General features: G+C 38.0%; 1 protein-coding gene across 16 annotated transcripts in view; it reads right to left on the reverse strand.

Moving 5' to 3' along the window:
* The window catches only part of KIF1B (kinesin family member 1B), an 83,129-nt gene that overhangs the window by 35,701 nt on the left and 29,845 nt on the right, over nt 1-17,583 (reverse strand). For 8 of the 16 annotated variants that reach the window (XM_088536146.1, XM_088536149.1, XM_088536151.1 and 5 more), the window contains 8 exons: nt 16,180-16,391; nt 15,018-15,097; nt 14,358-14,433; nt 11,675-11,754; nt 10,769-10,875; nt 9,806-9,889; nt 8,071-8,251; nt 7,318-7,390 (listed from right to left, as the gene is read on the reverse strand). In XM_088536146.1, coding sequence (XP_088392272.1) covers nt 7,318-7,390; nt 8,071-8,251; nt 9,806-9,889; nt 10,769-10,875; nt 11,675-11,754; nt 14,358-14,433; nt 15,018-15,097; nt 16,180-16,391 — 893 coding nt within the window. Of the gene's footprint in view, nt 1-836; nt 3,098-7,317; nt 7,391-8,070; nt 8,252-9,805; nt 9,890-10,768; nt 10,876-11,674; nt 11,755-14,357; nt 14,434-15,017; nt 15,098-16,179; nt 16,392-17,583 lie in introns of those variants that run through there. The other 8 variants (XM_088536157.1, XM_088536155.1, XM_088536153.1 and 5 more) reach the window with 2 other exon arrangements.

Genomic DNA, 17,583 nt, shown 5'->3' on the forward strand with positions numbered 1-17,583 from the left:
TGCAAAATAGCACAAGTCATTTAACTGTACAAATGCACTGCAAAGTGGATCTATCTCACCAAATTTGGTATAGTAACCAAGTTTGTTTTAAAAGAAGTATTCAAGTTAAATTTAATAGCAAAGCGGGTTTTCCTCAAAGCTTTAAATTGGCTTATACATAAAGTCCACAGATTTAGTAAGCTCAATTCAAGCTCAGAAACAAGAAAAAATTGTTTAAAATTTAGATTTCCAATTGAGATAAATCTTCAAACTTATAAAGGCTATTCTTTAATCAATATTTTTTTCTGTAACTGGTTTGAAAAAACTGAAGTATTTTTTTATGGCAATTCAATTGCAAGAATAGGCACCTTCAGATCAAAACAGAAGTTACAAATTTTAATATGCACTTTAAGAGTGGGGAGAAAGAATACGAAACTTCTCAAAGTGATATTCTCGTCTGTTAAACAAGCCCTCAAACAGTGGTATAATTCAGGACCAGAAGCACTAACATGAGGTATCTCATTAAGATTAAATTGTTTTAACTCTCCTTTCTTTACCTCAACCATTTGAGAGTAGTGATCTATATACCTTCATAAGAATAACTGCTTTAAGAGCATCTCCCAGACTCATAGCCTGAGGAAGCTGAAAAAAATAAAAAGAATTAGCTCTTTGAGGCTTCTAAATAACCATTCTAAATAACCATTCAGTGACTGTCAAAAAAAAAAAAAAAAAAAAACAGAAAACATAACAAAAAAGAACTCAGTTCCTTTTCGTAATCTCTGTATAATAATTAAAAGCCATTATACTTAGAGATACGATGATAATCAGGAAAAGCTTATTCCATTGCTCCAGCCACATGTATAATCCAACATACAATTCCATTCAGGCAGGTTTAACTGTCACAGCAATTTCATAAGAGTAATTATGAACTTAGGCTGAAGGGCAAAGACATTTTCTACTCAGTGAGTAGGACTGTTGTGTGACCAAAGAAATCTTCCAAATTTCTGTCTATCTACAAAAAGCCACATATCTTGTCAGCCAACAACTTTTGGTTTATATATTCAAAAAAACTTGGGTTAAGAGTGGAAAACACCATACTGAAGAGCCAGATCAATTTTCAAATCAGATGGTCAGTTTCCTCATTTCTAAGAAAAAGGTCACAAGAAACATTCGATGCTATACACTAAATTCCTCTTTTGATTGTCTACATAAAACATAGGAGGAAGGCAAAACTTTATAAGTTCCAGACAGTATCTTCAGCATTAGGTAAAATAACTCCAAGAAAACAAACAACAAAAAAAAAGATAAATGAGCTAGCAAGGAACTTCTCCCCTCCATAACCCTCCCTCCAAGTCTTCTAGCCTATGAAAAGTTCTTACAGTTTCAGAATGTTCTTCCAAACACGGTTGTTAAAACTGCACCAGAAGCCACATGCAAACTGAGCGGGCTGTGAAGGGCCAGTACCTTGTGTTGGGGTGTCAAATCACTCAAGTTCTACCTGGCCAAACAAAACCCAAGACATGAGCAAAGCCAATCCTGGCTGTTCCTTAATGAAAGGCCAGCATTGCCCCTGCTTCCCTCCTCCCCCAAACTAGCGTTGACCGACTGATCATACTGTAGTTTCCCTGCCCGCTTTGAGGTTAGGTGCTGAGAACTGGCGCCTCATCCGCGGGGGTGTCACGAACTGGTTATAGTGGTTAAGCCGGTCCGTCTGTTTGGGGCTGCCGTTAGCCGTGCTGCCTTCTGCACCGCCTCCGCCGCCGGGGCTGCAGTACGGCTGGCGGTGCTGGTGGATGTGACGCTTCTGCTGGAAAGTCTGCAGGTCTGGGTGCTGCTGCCCGCCGTAGGAGTGCAAGGATTCGGACGAGCCGGACGCCTGACGCCGCAGGCCTTTCTGGGAGCCGCTGTTGAGGGAATTGCTTCTCCAGCGCAAGGGAGGTGCTGGCTGCTGCGGATTGCTAGGCTGTGACTGGGTGTTTAGCTGCTGCCTGTTAATTTGGATATTATCTTGACTCCTTTGGGGGCCACAGAGACTCCACAGCTGTTGAGGGTCTTTAGAAGCAGCTCTAATCTCTTTTTCTTTGTTTTCATCTTTGTTCTTTTCATCTTCTTTTGGAATTCTAACCTCAATAACTTCATCCTCTGTGATAATTATATGAGTGCCTGGACTCCATGAGTTTCTATGTTTGGGGTTGCTTTTGAAGGGAAAACGGGGCTTGCGATTTTCAGGTGGGATGAATCGGTGAGGCATGTTTTGTCGACGAAGTTGTTTTGCAATTTCTTGCTGCTGCAGATTTTTAAATCGAATCTGCTCTTGTCTCATCCAACGTAGTCGCCCACGTCTGAAAGCTGGATCTCCTGCCATTAACTGAGAAACACGTTCCTCTTTAGCAAGATCATCATTTTCGCTTCTTTTTAAATTATCTGTGGGCTTTTTATCCACATCCTCTACAGAGGCAGAATTTGGAGACTTAGCATTAGCTACAGTTGACTGAGCTTTCTCTGGAGACCCTATGAGAGGTAAAACCTTCTCCATTTTTAGCATCTTATTTCTAAGAACTTTTATCTCTTCGTCCTTCATGTTGTTCTGTTTCTTCACTTCTTGCAAAATATCTTCCAGTTTGTCTATATGCACCTTAAGGTCATCCACATCAGTTATTCCCTTGCCATTGGCCATAACATCTTCTATTTTCTCATCTCCAACTCCTACCGTGTCCCAGACATCACGGGCAACAGCTCGCCATGACTCCCGCTCGTTTGGATCCTTCTTCCCATACATAGCACAAAGCTCTTTCATTTTAACAATGGCCAAAGCTTCAATCTCCTGTCTAGTGTGTCTGAAGTCATTGAGCGCTACCTCATAGCATATCTCTTTCACGGCCTGAATCTTTAGGTCTGAGATGGTGACCCATTTGGAGTCTTTGCTAAGGCGCCGGCGTTGGGGTATCTGGTACATTTTAATGGGTTCTCGCTTCTTCCCACTGCTGGGGAGGCCACACTTTTTTACAATGGTTTGGAGCTTGCTGGGTGGCAGCTTCTCTCTCAGGGAAGTGATCAGTCTCCAACTCTCCTCACACGATCTCTTGTCCGAATCATCCCCACTATCAGAGTCTGCATCCTTTGGAAAAACAAAAATCAAGAAGTGGCCCCAAAATAACCAAAATTAAAATTGTAAGGAAATGGAAAAGCTAAACAAGAAGTAGCAGGCAAAGAAAACTAAATCAAAAATCAAAATAGAACAAGTGATAAGGAAGTCTCTCAAGACTGAGTGTTAGGACATTAAATGTATCTTCGAGAGTCATGTCAAAATAGGAGCTTTTCACTAAACCAAGATTACCATTATATTTAAGTCTTGCCAACTCAAAAGAGGAGGTGATCTAAATTCTTCCCTCCCAATCCCTTCCAAAATCTTTAAATAGATCAGCTTTATACAGATCTTTAATTGGATCAACTAAAACAGAGCTCCTGACCAAAACAAAGAAAAAATAAAAATGATAAAAATAATAATAATAATAAAAAAAACACAAAACCAAAAACCCACAAGTCTAATTTGCACTTTATGTGCTACAAAGACATGCAAATCCCCGCCACACACATTTGCCTTGGTTACTGCTGTTGCTTCTTTCAGCAAATCCTCCCCAGGTAGGTGAACAAAACAGCCATCATAGAAGATGTCATGAGCAGCCAGAGTAAGTCAGGTTAACACTGGTTAGTAGTTGCACATGGTTGCAGGGATGCTCAAATTTAGAATCCGCTTCACTACAACAGCAGCCAAAGAAGTGTTAGACGTAAGAAAAAAATGAAACAGAAGCAGCTGAAAGGTTCAATGTTAAAAGGACTGTAAGTGCCACTATGACAGGTGAAGACAGTGGTTTGTATTCCAAGATGTGTTACAAGCTAAAGGGATATCCAGAATCAGAGTTTCAAAGTTTTTTTTCTCCATTTTGTCACCTTGCTGTTTAGCTTAAGAAACATTAACAGTCTTGACTGTCCGAAGAATGAGTGCCAGGAGAATGTAGCAGTAAAGACCTTTTTATTGTTTTAATATGAATTCTCTATTTGATATCCTTGATTTCTCTTCTTCTCAAACCCTAGAGCCTGGAGCTTCCACACACTTGCTAAGAGTTATGCTTGCTTTGCTTCTTCATTAAAAGTTTTCCTTCTTTTGCTAAATCACTTTTATTGAGCAGTGCTTCAGGTTTCCATATGCTAGGAATGTTTGTTCAGGGATACTGCCACCAGAAGTTAAGTATATCCATTATTGCCTACTGCAATCAGAAAAAGTCAGACTATTTTTTTTTAAAAGGGTTATTAACTTAAGATATCTCTTTGACAATCAAAAAGTCCTGCATAATAATGTGATCCACTGGAACACAAAATCTTCAATGATTCACAAGTCAATCTCTAATGAACTCCTAATGTCCATATTTTTCACAGTAAGAATTGTAATATATGAAAAATCTGGAACAACAACAGTCAGTTACTCTAAAACCAAAAAGAAATATATGTCACTGACTCTGAAACTGCAGGTTCCTAAATCTAATTTAAAACTCTGTGTAAAATACCACAAAGAATAGGGTGTATAATCCATATTAGGAACAAAGAAAAGGAGTTGAAAAAAAAATTTGCTTCAGTTTATGAGCTCTATAGCCTAAGATTAATGTTTTCTGAGCTTCTTGTGACTTTAGGAACTTATAATAAACAAGATTAGCACAAGAGAATCAATTCTCTTAATTTAGGCCAAGATACAAGCAAAACATTGAATTTGAAACAGAAGATAAATTTCTCAGGAGTTTATGGTTGACAAAATATGTGGCCTAAGGGGATAGCACCTAACATATTCTATACTGCAGTACAAATGAAAGCTGCCCTGGAGAACGACACCACATACTGCACAAGTCATACATTCAAGCCTGTGTCCAGAAAGGTGACACACTAGCTACTTAAACATTATGTCACAGGTTACACATGACCGTAATTATAGGTTACATATTTACCACATTACTGCTTATGGGTAAAGCATGTCTGCTATATGGAAAGCTGATAATGAGACATTATGTGGTCACTGACCTAGATGGACTCAGAGATTAACTAGCCCAATTAATAAATCCACCCACCTTCTAATACCAACTGGTCACTAAAAAGGCATAATGACCCCCCTCCCCCCAAAAAAGTAATTTTAGTTCTAATAAACATATTTTCATATCCAATTTGAGAACTGCACGATGTTCTCAAGAAATGCCAGCAATGCAAACATATTAGTTATAAAATTGTAAGGGAAAAGAGCTATTGTTTATCATTTTTGCATAGTACAGCTAAAGACCCAAACTGGTTGGCATCCAAACACTACACAAAATGATAAACAGCATTAGCCAGCATATTATAGTCAAGATTATTTTCCAATTTAGAACAAGAAGAGTATTTGTATTTTTACATCCATCTTATATAGTAATAAGTTATAAAATCTTGATACTGTATCTGGCTATTGCAGCAGTGTAAACGCTTTCAAGGCACATAGGCTGAAATGCATTTGCAGATTTCCAGATCATTATTCAAAGACTATTTAATAAAATATGCATCCTACCCATTCCAGACTCTTTATCTAGTGGCACAGAAACAACCAGATGCATTATGAAGTTGCACTATCCTTTGAATATTCTTACTAAATATCGTCAAAAGCAGGATTCTGCTTAACAGATAAATGAGACTCATTCATTACAATCCTTTACAACTAGGAAAGCTGTTCTTGAGGAATCTACATTGGCAAAGTGTGTAGAATAGTCTTCTACCCCTGCTCACTAAACATCAGCAAAAATAAAACAAGCTTAAATAAATCAGTACCTTGCACACATACTGAATAATGTACTATTTAAAGAACCTTTCTTAAGATTAAGTATACAGGGAAACAAACACCCTTCACAAGGCCCTGTTTGAAGGGGATCCCCAGACAGGCAATTCTCACATGTTTAATTCATGTAATAGTTTAGCTATCTAATATTCCTGTCACCAAAATTTAAGGGAAGGAATTCCATGACTTGCGCCTCCTTTGACACACAGCCAAATCCTGCTGAATACTCCAACTATTTTTCTTTTCTTGGACTGAATTTATTTTTGCAGTACTACTTTCAACTATAAAACTGCAGAGATTAAACATAACATTAGCCACATCCTAACCTCCTTTCTAAAGGAAGTCTTGCCTTGGCTCAAACTTTGGAACCGCTCCTCTCCATCCAAGAAATTAACCCCTTCTTACGGAATAACTTACGGAAGGTATTAAGTACACCATAGAATTGAGAATAAATAAGAAAAAGACCTATGGAAGTCACAGTACCCTTCTCCATTCTGGTTTTGGAAGAAACAGAAGATCTTTATGATTTCAACCCAGACATGCTATCTAGCCTGAAGTTTTTAGAGCCTCAAACTACAAACAAACAAAGATTTTGAAAGGATTGTTGGCACAATAGTTGAAAGGCACAATTACGTTTGCCCTCTGGCTAGAAAGAACAGCTTCCCCCTCCCACCTGCTTCCCCCCTCCCCAAAATCTCAACATACTTAATGGAATTCGAAGACTCAGGTATCTTCAGGAATCAGATTCCTTACCTATCTGTACATTTAAGTCCTGGGCCTAGTCGTGTTTTTCAGATTCGCAGGGTATAAGCTACATGCATTTCTGTTTGTAATGCACTTAAGATAGATACTAGCTGAGAAAGGACTAAATTCTTCCTATATCAGACTTAACTTATATTTCGTATTTAGCATTTGGTGGGATTCCCATTGTCCCGAATGGGTTAACACTTCCCTTGCTCCCTAGACATCATCTCACCATCAGCACATGTGCTATTTAGACCCTTACAAGGAACTCCATGCAGGGGGAGGGAGAAGTGTTAAAACATGCACAATGCAGCAACATTTTCAGACATCATTCAGAAAAATAAACCTAGCACATCAGTGTTCTAGAAGTCCCTTTAGAAGCATAAAATTAGTATTTTCTGGTGTTCCAAGACAAAACCAAGGCAGACACCCCCAAAACCAGCTGATTAGAGTACTGAAAAGCAACTTCAAAAGGCAGAGTGTAGGTATGTCCTTCTTTAAGCTTAAATTTCAATTCAAGAAAACTGATCTGTCCCAAAGAGAACTGATTAATGCTTCTCCATTGGCAATTCCAATCTCTGATTTAACATGGAGTTTGATCATATTCATTGAAGACAAGGTATTGAAAGCAAGGGGAGAACTGCATTGTGCAGAGAACCCAAGCAAGTTTCCTAAACTTTTAGATAAGCAAGGACAGTAATTGCTGTTTGCCAAAGGTATAGTTAATCTGAAGTACGGACACATACCAGCCTTTGCTGCTCCAACAAAAGATCAGCTTCTTCTTTCTCCTTCTTATACAAAATCTCCATCTCTTGTAATCTGAAGATGGACCAAAAAACACAGAAGCAAACAAACAGATCATTATTTTCATACTATTCATGGTGACAGTCCTTATACAGAGCAGGACGAATTACAATGACAAAATAAAACTCATTCCTTTTCAAAGTTAACTGGTAATTGTCACTATATGATAATGAAAATTATAGTAATTTCTGCCCTCCTTTAACCTAAAAGGAAAAACAACAAAACAAGAAAAATAAAAATCTCAGTGTATTTGGAATAAGAATTCCTTTATATCTATTTAATGTACTTATTTTCAGTTGTATAGAAGTCTATCAGAGTATGAAAGATGAACTGAAACTTCCTGGAGTCTGCAGTACAATCCTGGATTAGACTCTATAGACCAGATCCTGGGGCAGTACATGGCTGGTGGCCAAACTGGATTTTTAAAGTAACTAGACCATTGAAGCATGTAAGTGAAGTTATGAGTAAGTTTTCTGAACATTTACTACAGGTAGCAGGAAAACTAAATGGCAGATCCTGTATTGGGGTAGGTTGGAAAGGGACTTCAGCTTAGGTTTTTTTGTGGAAGCGTCATTTAAGAAGCTTCCATAAAAACCCAATAGGCATCATTTTTGAGTTTTACACTGACATCAGCCAAACAGAGGTATAGCTGTTTCTTTCTTGCTTCAAGTGAGAATTCAGAGTTAATTTGTTACCTTTTCTCCATCTCCTGCTTCATGTCAATACCCTGCTTCTCCAGGAGCTCCCTCTGAGCAAATGTCCAGTCAACTGGCTCAGATGGAGTCTCAGCGGATGGAGTTTTCTCTCTCTCTGCTCGTGCTTGTTCTGGATGGTTGAATCGGAAGACGTGGTTTTTGCCCATGATGATACGATTGCCTAAAAGGGCAAGCAAGATTAACCGTTGGAGGTAAAGTTTCTAACACCAATGAAAAAGCACATTTTAACTATCAGTACCATTTATCCTGTTAGGTGGTAGCAGCAGAAATGACTGCCCAATAAGGGTTTTTGCATACATTCAAGTTACTGGGTGACAAGGTAAACAAAAAAGAATGCTCTGTTTGTACAGAATAACCTCCTTCTGCTATAAGGAAATGTTCATAGGGAACATCACCTCAGGGGACCAATCTAACGTTCTGGAAGAGTTTGCTAAAATTAAAAGATAGACTTGGACATTCACCAACAGTTGCAGTAAATAAAACACATTACTTAATCCCATTCCTCTCCTCCAGAAAATGCTACACAGAATTCCCACTTACAGTGTTAAAATACAGGCAAAAGCCATTTCTACAGGTTTTTCAACTTGGAAAAGCCTGACTTGAAAGGCTTGAATGTACTGGGCTTTTTTTTTTTTTTTTTTTTTTAATGTGGTTTACATGTACTGTTTTTATTTGAATCCTAAGGAATGGAATTTATGGAAGCTTTTTTCACTACGGGAAGAGCCACAAAAATGTAATATTGCCAGTCTCTAGGGCTGTCCGCAAAACATGCACTTGATGGAACACAGCAAAATGCCTCAGCTCTCCCAGTGAACATATTACTATAGTAATATGCTGCCTTCCTAGTAAAGAGACCTCCAGAATAAACAAAGTTGTCCTTATGAAAACAGTGCTAAAGCACAGGCTTTTGAAGCTGTAAGAGACTCTTAGTTGTTAAGAGTAACTTAGTTGCTTAGATGCTGAAAAGGAAAAATATCCACTTTTAAAAAAAAAAAAATAATAATTGCTGAACACCACAGTTTTCAGTATGAGCCATATGCAAGTGCAAAACAACAAAATACTCCCCCTTCATTGTCCAGTTTTCTGCTAATGTCACAACACTTAACTCCATACAAATTCTCCTTTATAATCTGGTGTAAATGATTCTGAGGTGTTTTTAAACTACTGGGAGAAAGAGGGGGAGAACCACAGAGAGCATCACGGTTCAAAAATAATATATATACATATAGGACAGCTAATAATTTAGGGAAGTCACTCCCTCCCTTCCTTCTCCTGTAAGGATTTCTAAAGCAAAGTAGGGGACTGAGTGAGAAACCAAATGAGAGGAAAGAGAAGCTGTTGTACTCCTGCAGAGAGTCACATTTAGCTGTGCCAGGAAGCTGGGAATTTTCCATCAGCAGCTGGCAGTCTGTCTGTTCTGTCTCACTGAGACTGCCAAGGGCAATAGGCTTGGGCAAGAATGTACTAGAATAATATCAGGGTAAGCAGAAGGACAAGCAGGATGCTGTGTGGCAGTGAATATTTAAGTACACTTTCAGCTGGCGCAGCAAAGAGTAAAGGAAGAGGAATTGTTGCCAAGAGAAAAATGGTACCAGCTATTGTTCCAGAGCTGTACTCCAAAAAGGTAACAATACTGATCTTTATCAGCACATGATGCTCTCTACAAAAGATTTGTATGAGTTTAAGACAAAAAAAAAAATTGAAAACTTCTTACCTGAGCGCAGCTGCACAGGCTGCACTACTCTCTTGCCATTAACATAGGTTTCTGATCGTTCACAAGGCTCCAAAGTAACAATAACTATGAGGAGAACAACATTGACAAATAAGACTTCAGAGAGCACTGTAGAGAAACACAGAAGTGTGCAAACCCAAGAGCTCTCTCTCCTTTTCAAGGCTTTCTGGCTATCTTCCTACTAATATCACAACACAGTACAAGTACAATGATATCGTGCCACTTAATAAAAAGCTCCAGAGAATCAATGCTACTGACATCTCAATATTGAAGGAAATAATTGGCTGTTTAATTTTTCATGTTTATAGTTAACCAACACAAGAACTTAAGTCTCATACTGAGTACAGCTTGCAATAAGCTGACAAATACCTCACTAGAGGGGTTTCAATAATGATTTTAAACTTTTGCATCTTCATTGCTTTCCAACTCATTTCAGTCCTGGAGTTACAGCACATACAGAATGCAAAACAGATTTCATCCTGAAAGGCTATTGGTTTTCTACTACTGCTGAGATATTTTTAAATTAGAGGTGCTCAGCACTATACACCCCTGCACATCAGAAGTGAAGGAGAGAGCACACTGACTGAGACATCAAGATTGTTTTAAACTCTACATTTCCAATAACACATTTTGATCATAACTTTGCCCCCAACAACCAGTTAATTTCAGCCAACTAAAAACAGTAGTTCACTTCCCTACACATGTACTTAGAAGGTCTGCATGTTTCAAGCAGTCATCTAAATACTTATTCTCTCTCCATTTCAAATATCAATATTTTGAAGCTAACATTAAACAAGCCTTTATCTTTCCCCACGATTCACATTACTCAAAGCTCAGTTTTCCAAGGAAAGGTATATTTCGGCTTACATTCAAATAAAAGTATTTCCTGACCAACTGAGGTATGAAAAATTCAGCAACACTTTGCAAGGAGTAATAGTTTTTCACCTTCACCATTGTTGTTCCTCTCGCTTCGAAAGATACAGTGCTCTTCTTTAATGTGAGCCCCACTCAATACAATATCTTGCCTTCGCTCAGCATCAGCTTGTCCAACCCTGAATCCAACAGAGAACATTTCAAGAGCAACTCAGACATTTCTTGCAAGTTTGTGTAGAACAATACATTCGAGAAACATGCAGAGAAAATCTAGACTACTAACTTTGAGTTGAAAGACTTGAATTATAACATACAGTACTTAGCTCTGAAGTGTAGAAGAGTTACCAGATGTATCATGAATTGGAAGATAACACATGGTGAAGAGGAAAAATAATTTTTCTCTCTCTTAAAACATACCATCTAGAGAGTAACTGCAATTGTAAACATCTCTGGATCTGGGGCACCAAAAGACAAAGGGACAGGAACTTCCCGTGATTTATTTAGACTGGCATACAGCAATTAACCAGTACCTAACTTTAACAAAAGAGCAAGAAGTTTACTGTTTACTGAATAATCTGAATTTTATGAACAGTTTCACCTAGCTTTCAGACAGCAAGAGGTTGCTGCATCCCTGAAGTGTGAACGTTTACATCCATTGCGAGCTTCAAATATTTGAAAAATCCTAAATAATTGTTACTTGTAAAAATGGATACCTTAGTTTTTCTCCCTAAAATTTCTGATCTTCCTGCTCTACTCACTGCCATACATGTTTTTAGCATCAGATGGCTAGGCTCAAATTTAGCAAAATTCTCTAAGACATAAACTATGCTCATCATTCTGCTCTGAACTTTCTACCACTTTGATATTCTTTTTAGTAGATCAGGTGCAAGTCTAATCCCCTCTCCTTCCAGAGGTCTTGGAAAAAATACCCTTTTAAACTCCAGTTGGACTTCAGAGTGTATTAGCACCCAGCCTCACCTAGTAACACCATCTTTGATGTAGTAAAGCAGACATTCAGACATGAGTGGATCTTCATTAAGGTTTACCAAATGAGGAGTCTGAAACAAAAGAGAAAAGTCAATTAAGAACTGAGCACCTACACAGGCTAATCTGGCAGTCTTGCTAGAAACAACCAAGTTATTACACAATTCATCTTCTCCAAATACAATATCTTGCACTACAGAAAAGCACCAAAAATTAACAGCAGAGTTTTAGCCAACATTGGCTGATGTTTTGGGTAAGAAAAAGCAAAAAGGGGAGGGAGGGAAAGACTGACTGAAAAAATAATCCTTGTAAATAATCCTTTTTCCTTGTAAAGTCTCTATAAACTTTTCTACAGGAAATCCAAGAGCAGAAAATGATGATGTTTTTGTGATATTTCAAAAGTGATGTGAGAACATTTTGGCTTTTCTTAGACAGTACAGATCAGGTGTTCCACTTTGCAAAGCCCATTAATGTTAAAAGTAAATCTAGAATTATCAACATTTTCTGATACAACAGCTAAAGATCTCTTCATCTAAAGTTCTTTTTAACTGAAATCCACTACAGTTACTAAACCAACCTTCTTTGGTGAAAAAACCCCATTGGAATCAGCAAACAAGTCACATGGCCTTGGTGTGAAAATCTAGCCCATGAGATAGCAGTAAACACAAAAGAAAAGGCAAAAATGATTAAATAGAATGAAAGAAAAAAAGGTGTCAAAAGAAAGATAATGTTACTAAGCGTCCTTCTTCATTTCGTTATCCTCAATTAGAATAACTTAAGAAAAAAAATAAAGAAGGCTAGGATTGCTTGGAAACACTGCTTTCATCAACTTATTCTACCTGCAAAGTCATTTACTTAATAAACACACTAATGACACTCAGTGTATGGAAGCTCTAAAATTACTAGGTGCTAACGACAGATCTTTTCTTTGAATAAAGAAGTCTGGTCATGCATGGCTCAGCAGAAGATTAATGACACAGACAAAAGACAGGGGGAAAAGACACCTTATTCGCCCCTAAAAATATAGAGGGCACCCAGAAGCACAGCTGAAGATGTGCCACATTGTCATCCCTGTTCACTGCATAAAAATGAACATATGGAGCTGCATGAAGCTCTTCAAAGAAGAAACTTGAGAGAAACCAAATCCCAGACATAGCCAACTGCTGTAAACAACACTGTCTTGTACCATTTGGGCACTTTGAAATTAATGCTGTACTCTAGACATGCATGTTTTAGCATCTGACTTTATACACTATGTTCCAATTATAGTCTGAATAGGTGACAAGAGAGCTTTGTAAAAAATACAGCTCAGCAATTTGAAAGGGGGTGCTGGTAAAACAGGCTATACACTCATTTTGAGATTTATTATTTGGCCACAGAGTAATTACATTTTCAGCCTTTCTCTGTTCAGCATTCCTCAAGCAGGAACTAAAGGCACAACCAGTAAAAATGGCAATGGTTGCTTAATATGGATACCTTTTAATTCATGAAGTAGAAAAAAGCCACCTTACACTGTTCAATCTACAGCTCGTGTGTTAAAAATACAACACTGTCCCAAGTATTATACATAGCAAAAAGTTTTTAAAAACAACTTCAAATTCTCTATCTACAGCTCTGCAATTTTTACCACAGCAGCCACAACAACTAAAAGGAGAACTAGTGGAACTGAACTGTAAGGATAGCAAGGAACAGAAGCAGACAGCACTAGATCAGGAGGTGGAAGGTTTACTTCTGCTAATAAATCCTGCATGAGGAAAAAATATATACTATCTATTAGCAACTACTTATCCTAGGTGGCACTTTTACACAAACCTGGTCAGCAGAAAATGCATCAAAAGAATCATCAAAAAGAGTTGATGGCCTCTGAGGGAAAATCTAAAAGGAGATTAGGAGCCACAACATCAGAAGCAAAAGGAAAAAAAGCTCTCAAGAATTAGTGCCTTTACAAAACTTAGACACTTCTGGAGTACATACCAAAAGCCAGCCAGAGTTCTGCTTACCCAAAACATAACAATGTTATTTTAAGCAAAGGCTTACAAATTTTAAACAACTTTGCCATCCTATGTTTCTTTATAATGCCTCTGATTGGCCCCGCTTTATCCTTAGATGAAAGTTTGTTAAACACTTGCATATGCAAGTTTCAGGCTAAAATATTTTGCTTGTTATTTTTTCAAAGACGTATGAAGTACAAGAAAGGAGTTTCGTTTCTTTGCAGTTCTTTAATTACGAATTCTGCATTAACTGCATAAATAACTTCTTTTGTAACTTCATCGTGTCATGTTTATGGCATTGATTTATATTCTTATTCTTCCCAGTTCTGCTGCTTTCAAGCATTGACACATACTGAAACAATCTCTTCCCTACACTCTTTGGGTTCCACTGTTAACTCACCAGATTTCAACCCCCTTTACCTGGTTGGGAAAGGTTGAATTGAAGAAATATCATCCAAACAAGACTATCAGTCTCTGACTCACGGGTGAAAACTTTCATATGCAGTTTGACATATTTTAACCCTAAAGATGGTGTTAAAAGCTTACTATAAAAGCAGCTTATGACTCCAAACCTCACTTACATCCTTCTGTACCTTACACAGACATGAGATCTTGTGTGTGTGGCAGATCCCAAATTGATCAGCCTTTTGTGGACATGTCTCCATAATTAGCATCAATCTCTCTACCTTTTTAGGTGAGAAGACTCCCAGCGTTCCTCCATCTTCACGAATGGCAACTCCCATTTCTGCCAGCAAAGCCTCCCTGAAAAAGAAAAGCAAGGTACTTGCTTATTTTAGGCTTCAGAAACAACATTTCTTTGCTTTCAACCAGCCTATCCACTAGCCATACAAACAGGACTGACACTAATTAATAATGCAATAGGCTAAGTTCCTAAACTTAAGAGGCTGCAGAGTTCCCAAAGTCTGCAGAACAGCCACAGCAGAAGTTTTACATAGGATTAAAATTGTTTTAGTGCAAGATTTTCCATAGATTTTATGACATTATATTCATTGACTACTGAAAGAAGAATTTTTGAACTGTAACAGAAAGCAAGAGGAGTAAGAAAAGAACCGGTACTTCATTCTGTTTCACAACAGAAGCTGATGCAGTAACTCAGGATGTTAACTGAGTTACAACTCTAAACACTTACTGTAAAAAATACAGGAGAGAGCATGTCTTTCTTTCAGCATTGTCTCTACTGTTACATAAAATACAAAGAACAGCACAATTATCATTAAATGCTGTACTGCTGTTGCATTGCTTTTAAACAAAGGAACATTCTCCTCTTTCCCACATCTCTCTTCTCCATTTTCTCTAAAGTATCTACAGCAGTTCTGATTCCTGACCTTTCCATCCTAATGGCCTCAGTCTTTCGCAGTTTCTCTTCCCACGTTTCATTCAACTCTGCAATGATCTTCTCAGATTCCTGTGTAAAAATCCAGAAGCTATTTTACAGTCCCTCTTCAGAAATTTCTCTTTAGACCAATACACAAAACCATTAGAGGTCATACTCAGCTCTACACTTCAGTTTAATTTTGGGTGCAAAAGGCACCCAATAGTTCAAATCTGTAAGTTGTCTTCATAATATTCTGCTATTTCATAGTTACTCATTCATATTTTTATTAGATGGTCTTGAAGGCAAAGTGAGAAAAACAAAAATACTTCAGCTAGCAACATCTTTGACTTGAGCCACTTAGATTTAAAAAAAAAAAAAAAAAAAAAAAAAAAAAAAAAAAAACACAGTTTACAAACATCGTTCAGTAACTGGATGCCAGGGGACTGCAGAGACCACACCATTATTTCCATGGCAACAGCAGGTTTCTGACAGAAAGGAATCCGCAGTGTGTAGTTCAGCCCACTCCGAGCCCTGTGGCAGTCTCTCATGCACAAGAAATGAGAAAGAAGCTCAGATTTAACTTGGACTCCCCACTCACCCCATTCGCCCATGGCGACTGGGGGCTCTGGTAAAATGAAGAAATACTTCACTGCAATGCAATTTTGATGCTGTTGAAATCTATGCAGAATTTGGACAAGGCCGCTATTGTCTGGACAGAGCGTGCTATTCTGTGTGCTTCACATTTTAATCTGTGGGGGCTGGGTGAATACAACAGTGGCAGGATTATTCTGCTTCCTTTTTTTCCAGCTTGGAGGTAATTTAGGATCTGGAAGTGGCTAGTCAAACCTAATCCACACTAGTGCTAAGCAGGCCTCTTGAAATATGCTTACAATCAAATCTCCCATTTTTCCTTGTATCAGATGACCAGTAAACAAGAACAAAGATTTCCTTTTACAAATTCAGGTCCAGTTCTACATCACAATTAAATCCTAAAAGTCACAAAAGAAAAGCCTGTGCATAAACACAGTCTCTAACTCATCTCACTTAAATGCACTGTCTACGGTACAAGTAATATCCTGGCTATGTTTACTGAAGGAGACTTCTCCCAGTTTCACAGCAATTTAGATTTGAAAAAGACCAGAATGAGAGCTTTCTTTATCAGCAATACCTACCTTCAAACGTTCAATTGCCTCTTCTCCTCCAGGTGTTGACATGATTCTTTCCTGTATACTTGACACAGATGTTAAGCCCACCTGACTACTGAGAGAGCAGGAGGACGGAGATGCAGTGAGGGACCCCATGGAGGCTGTGGAAAAATTGCCAGGACGTTGATTCTCGGAGGCTAGCAAGTATCTATGTTTATTGTTCTGAAAATCTTTCAAATCTGGGAGAGAAAGACAGAAGGAAAGCAGAGGGACAGGAAAAAGGAAAAGAGGAAGAGAAAGGAATAGGAAAAGGAAGATAGGAAGGAAACACCAGTGTAAGAGGAAAGCATTTGAGCAGCAAGACAAGTTTTGCAATTTTTAGATGGCAGTTCTGAAACAAATCCTTTAATATTAGCATTCCTGACAAAAAATAGCTCAGTTTAGACCCTATGGATAATAAGTAAGAATTGATTCTTAAGCCAGTCTTAAGAAAGAATCTCTGAAAGAAATACATATTCACCAAAGAGAACTGCATAATTCAGAGGAAATAACTTGCTTTGCTGGTTGGGTTGCCCTGTGTGTAAGCACATACTGAACTGGTGAGCAATACTGAGTTGAGACCAGGAACAGATGAAGTTACTGGTGAGATTTATAATATTTGGGGCTTAAGTCTGAAAACAGACCACCCTGAAATTCAACAAAACTTTCTCTTCTAGACCCCTCTAATCTGTAATGATGAAGTAAATACTTCTCCTAGTAGTAGTTCTGCTGCTGAAATAACTGGCTTCAATGTCTGAGAACAACCCCCTCCCCAAACCCTCACAGGATAGGGGGTACATTCGAAACCATCTGCTCAGGCCATGACAGGAAGAAAGGAACACAAGTTCAACTACAGTTGTGTTCCCCTTTGGCCCTCCTTATCTTGGAAATCTAACATACATAATTGGTCAAATATCTGCTAAAAGTTATATGGTCTGGAAGATACTTAAAGCTTTTTGGTGAAGTTAGAAGAGGAAGGATTTAAAAAACAAATGAAGCCTAATAAGACAACTTGTGTAACCTGGAAAACAAAAAAAACCTACACATCCTTTGGAGAGGCAGAGAGCACAGAAGGAAAATGCACATGATTGACTTTAAAAAAGACTATCTAGAAGCAGTTTATTTTGATTTAATTTGGCTTCTCAGATATGTCTATAAATTATATCCTGAAACTAATCACAAAAATATTCTAACATGGAAATATTAGACAGTTAAGTAGCTCAGTTTCAACACTTTTGATAGTTTAAAATTTTAATTTAGAAATAGATCCTTTAAGGTAAATATCCTTGGGAAATGAGCAGCTCAAATCAGACTTTACGAGTTATAATTATGGCTCTTCACCATAAACCAGTGTTGCCAATAAAACTTACGAAAAGAAGAGATGCTCACCCA

This window comes from Tinamus guttatus, unplaced genomic scaffold (genome assembly GCF_059628265.1).
Source record: "Tinamus guttatus ecotype Peru unplaced genomic scaffold, ASM5962826v1 Tinamus_guttatus_pri_ptg000652l, whole genome shotgun sequence".
In the NCBI taxonomy this organism is placed as follows: Eukaryota; Metazoa; Chordata; class Aves; order Tinamiformes; family Tinamidae; genus Tinamus; species Tinamus guttatus.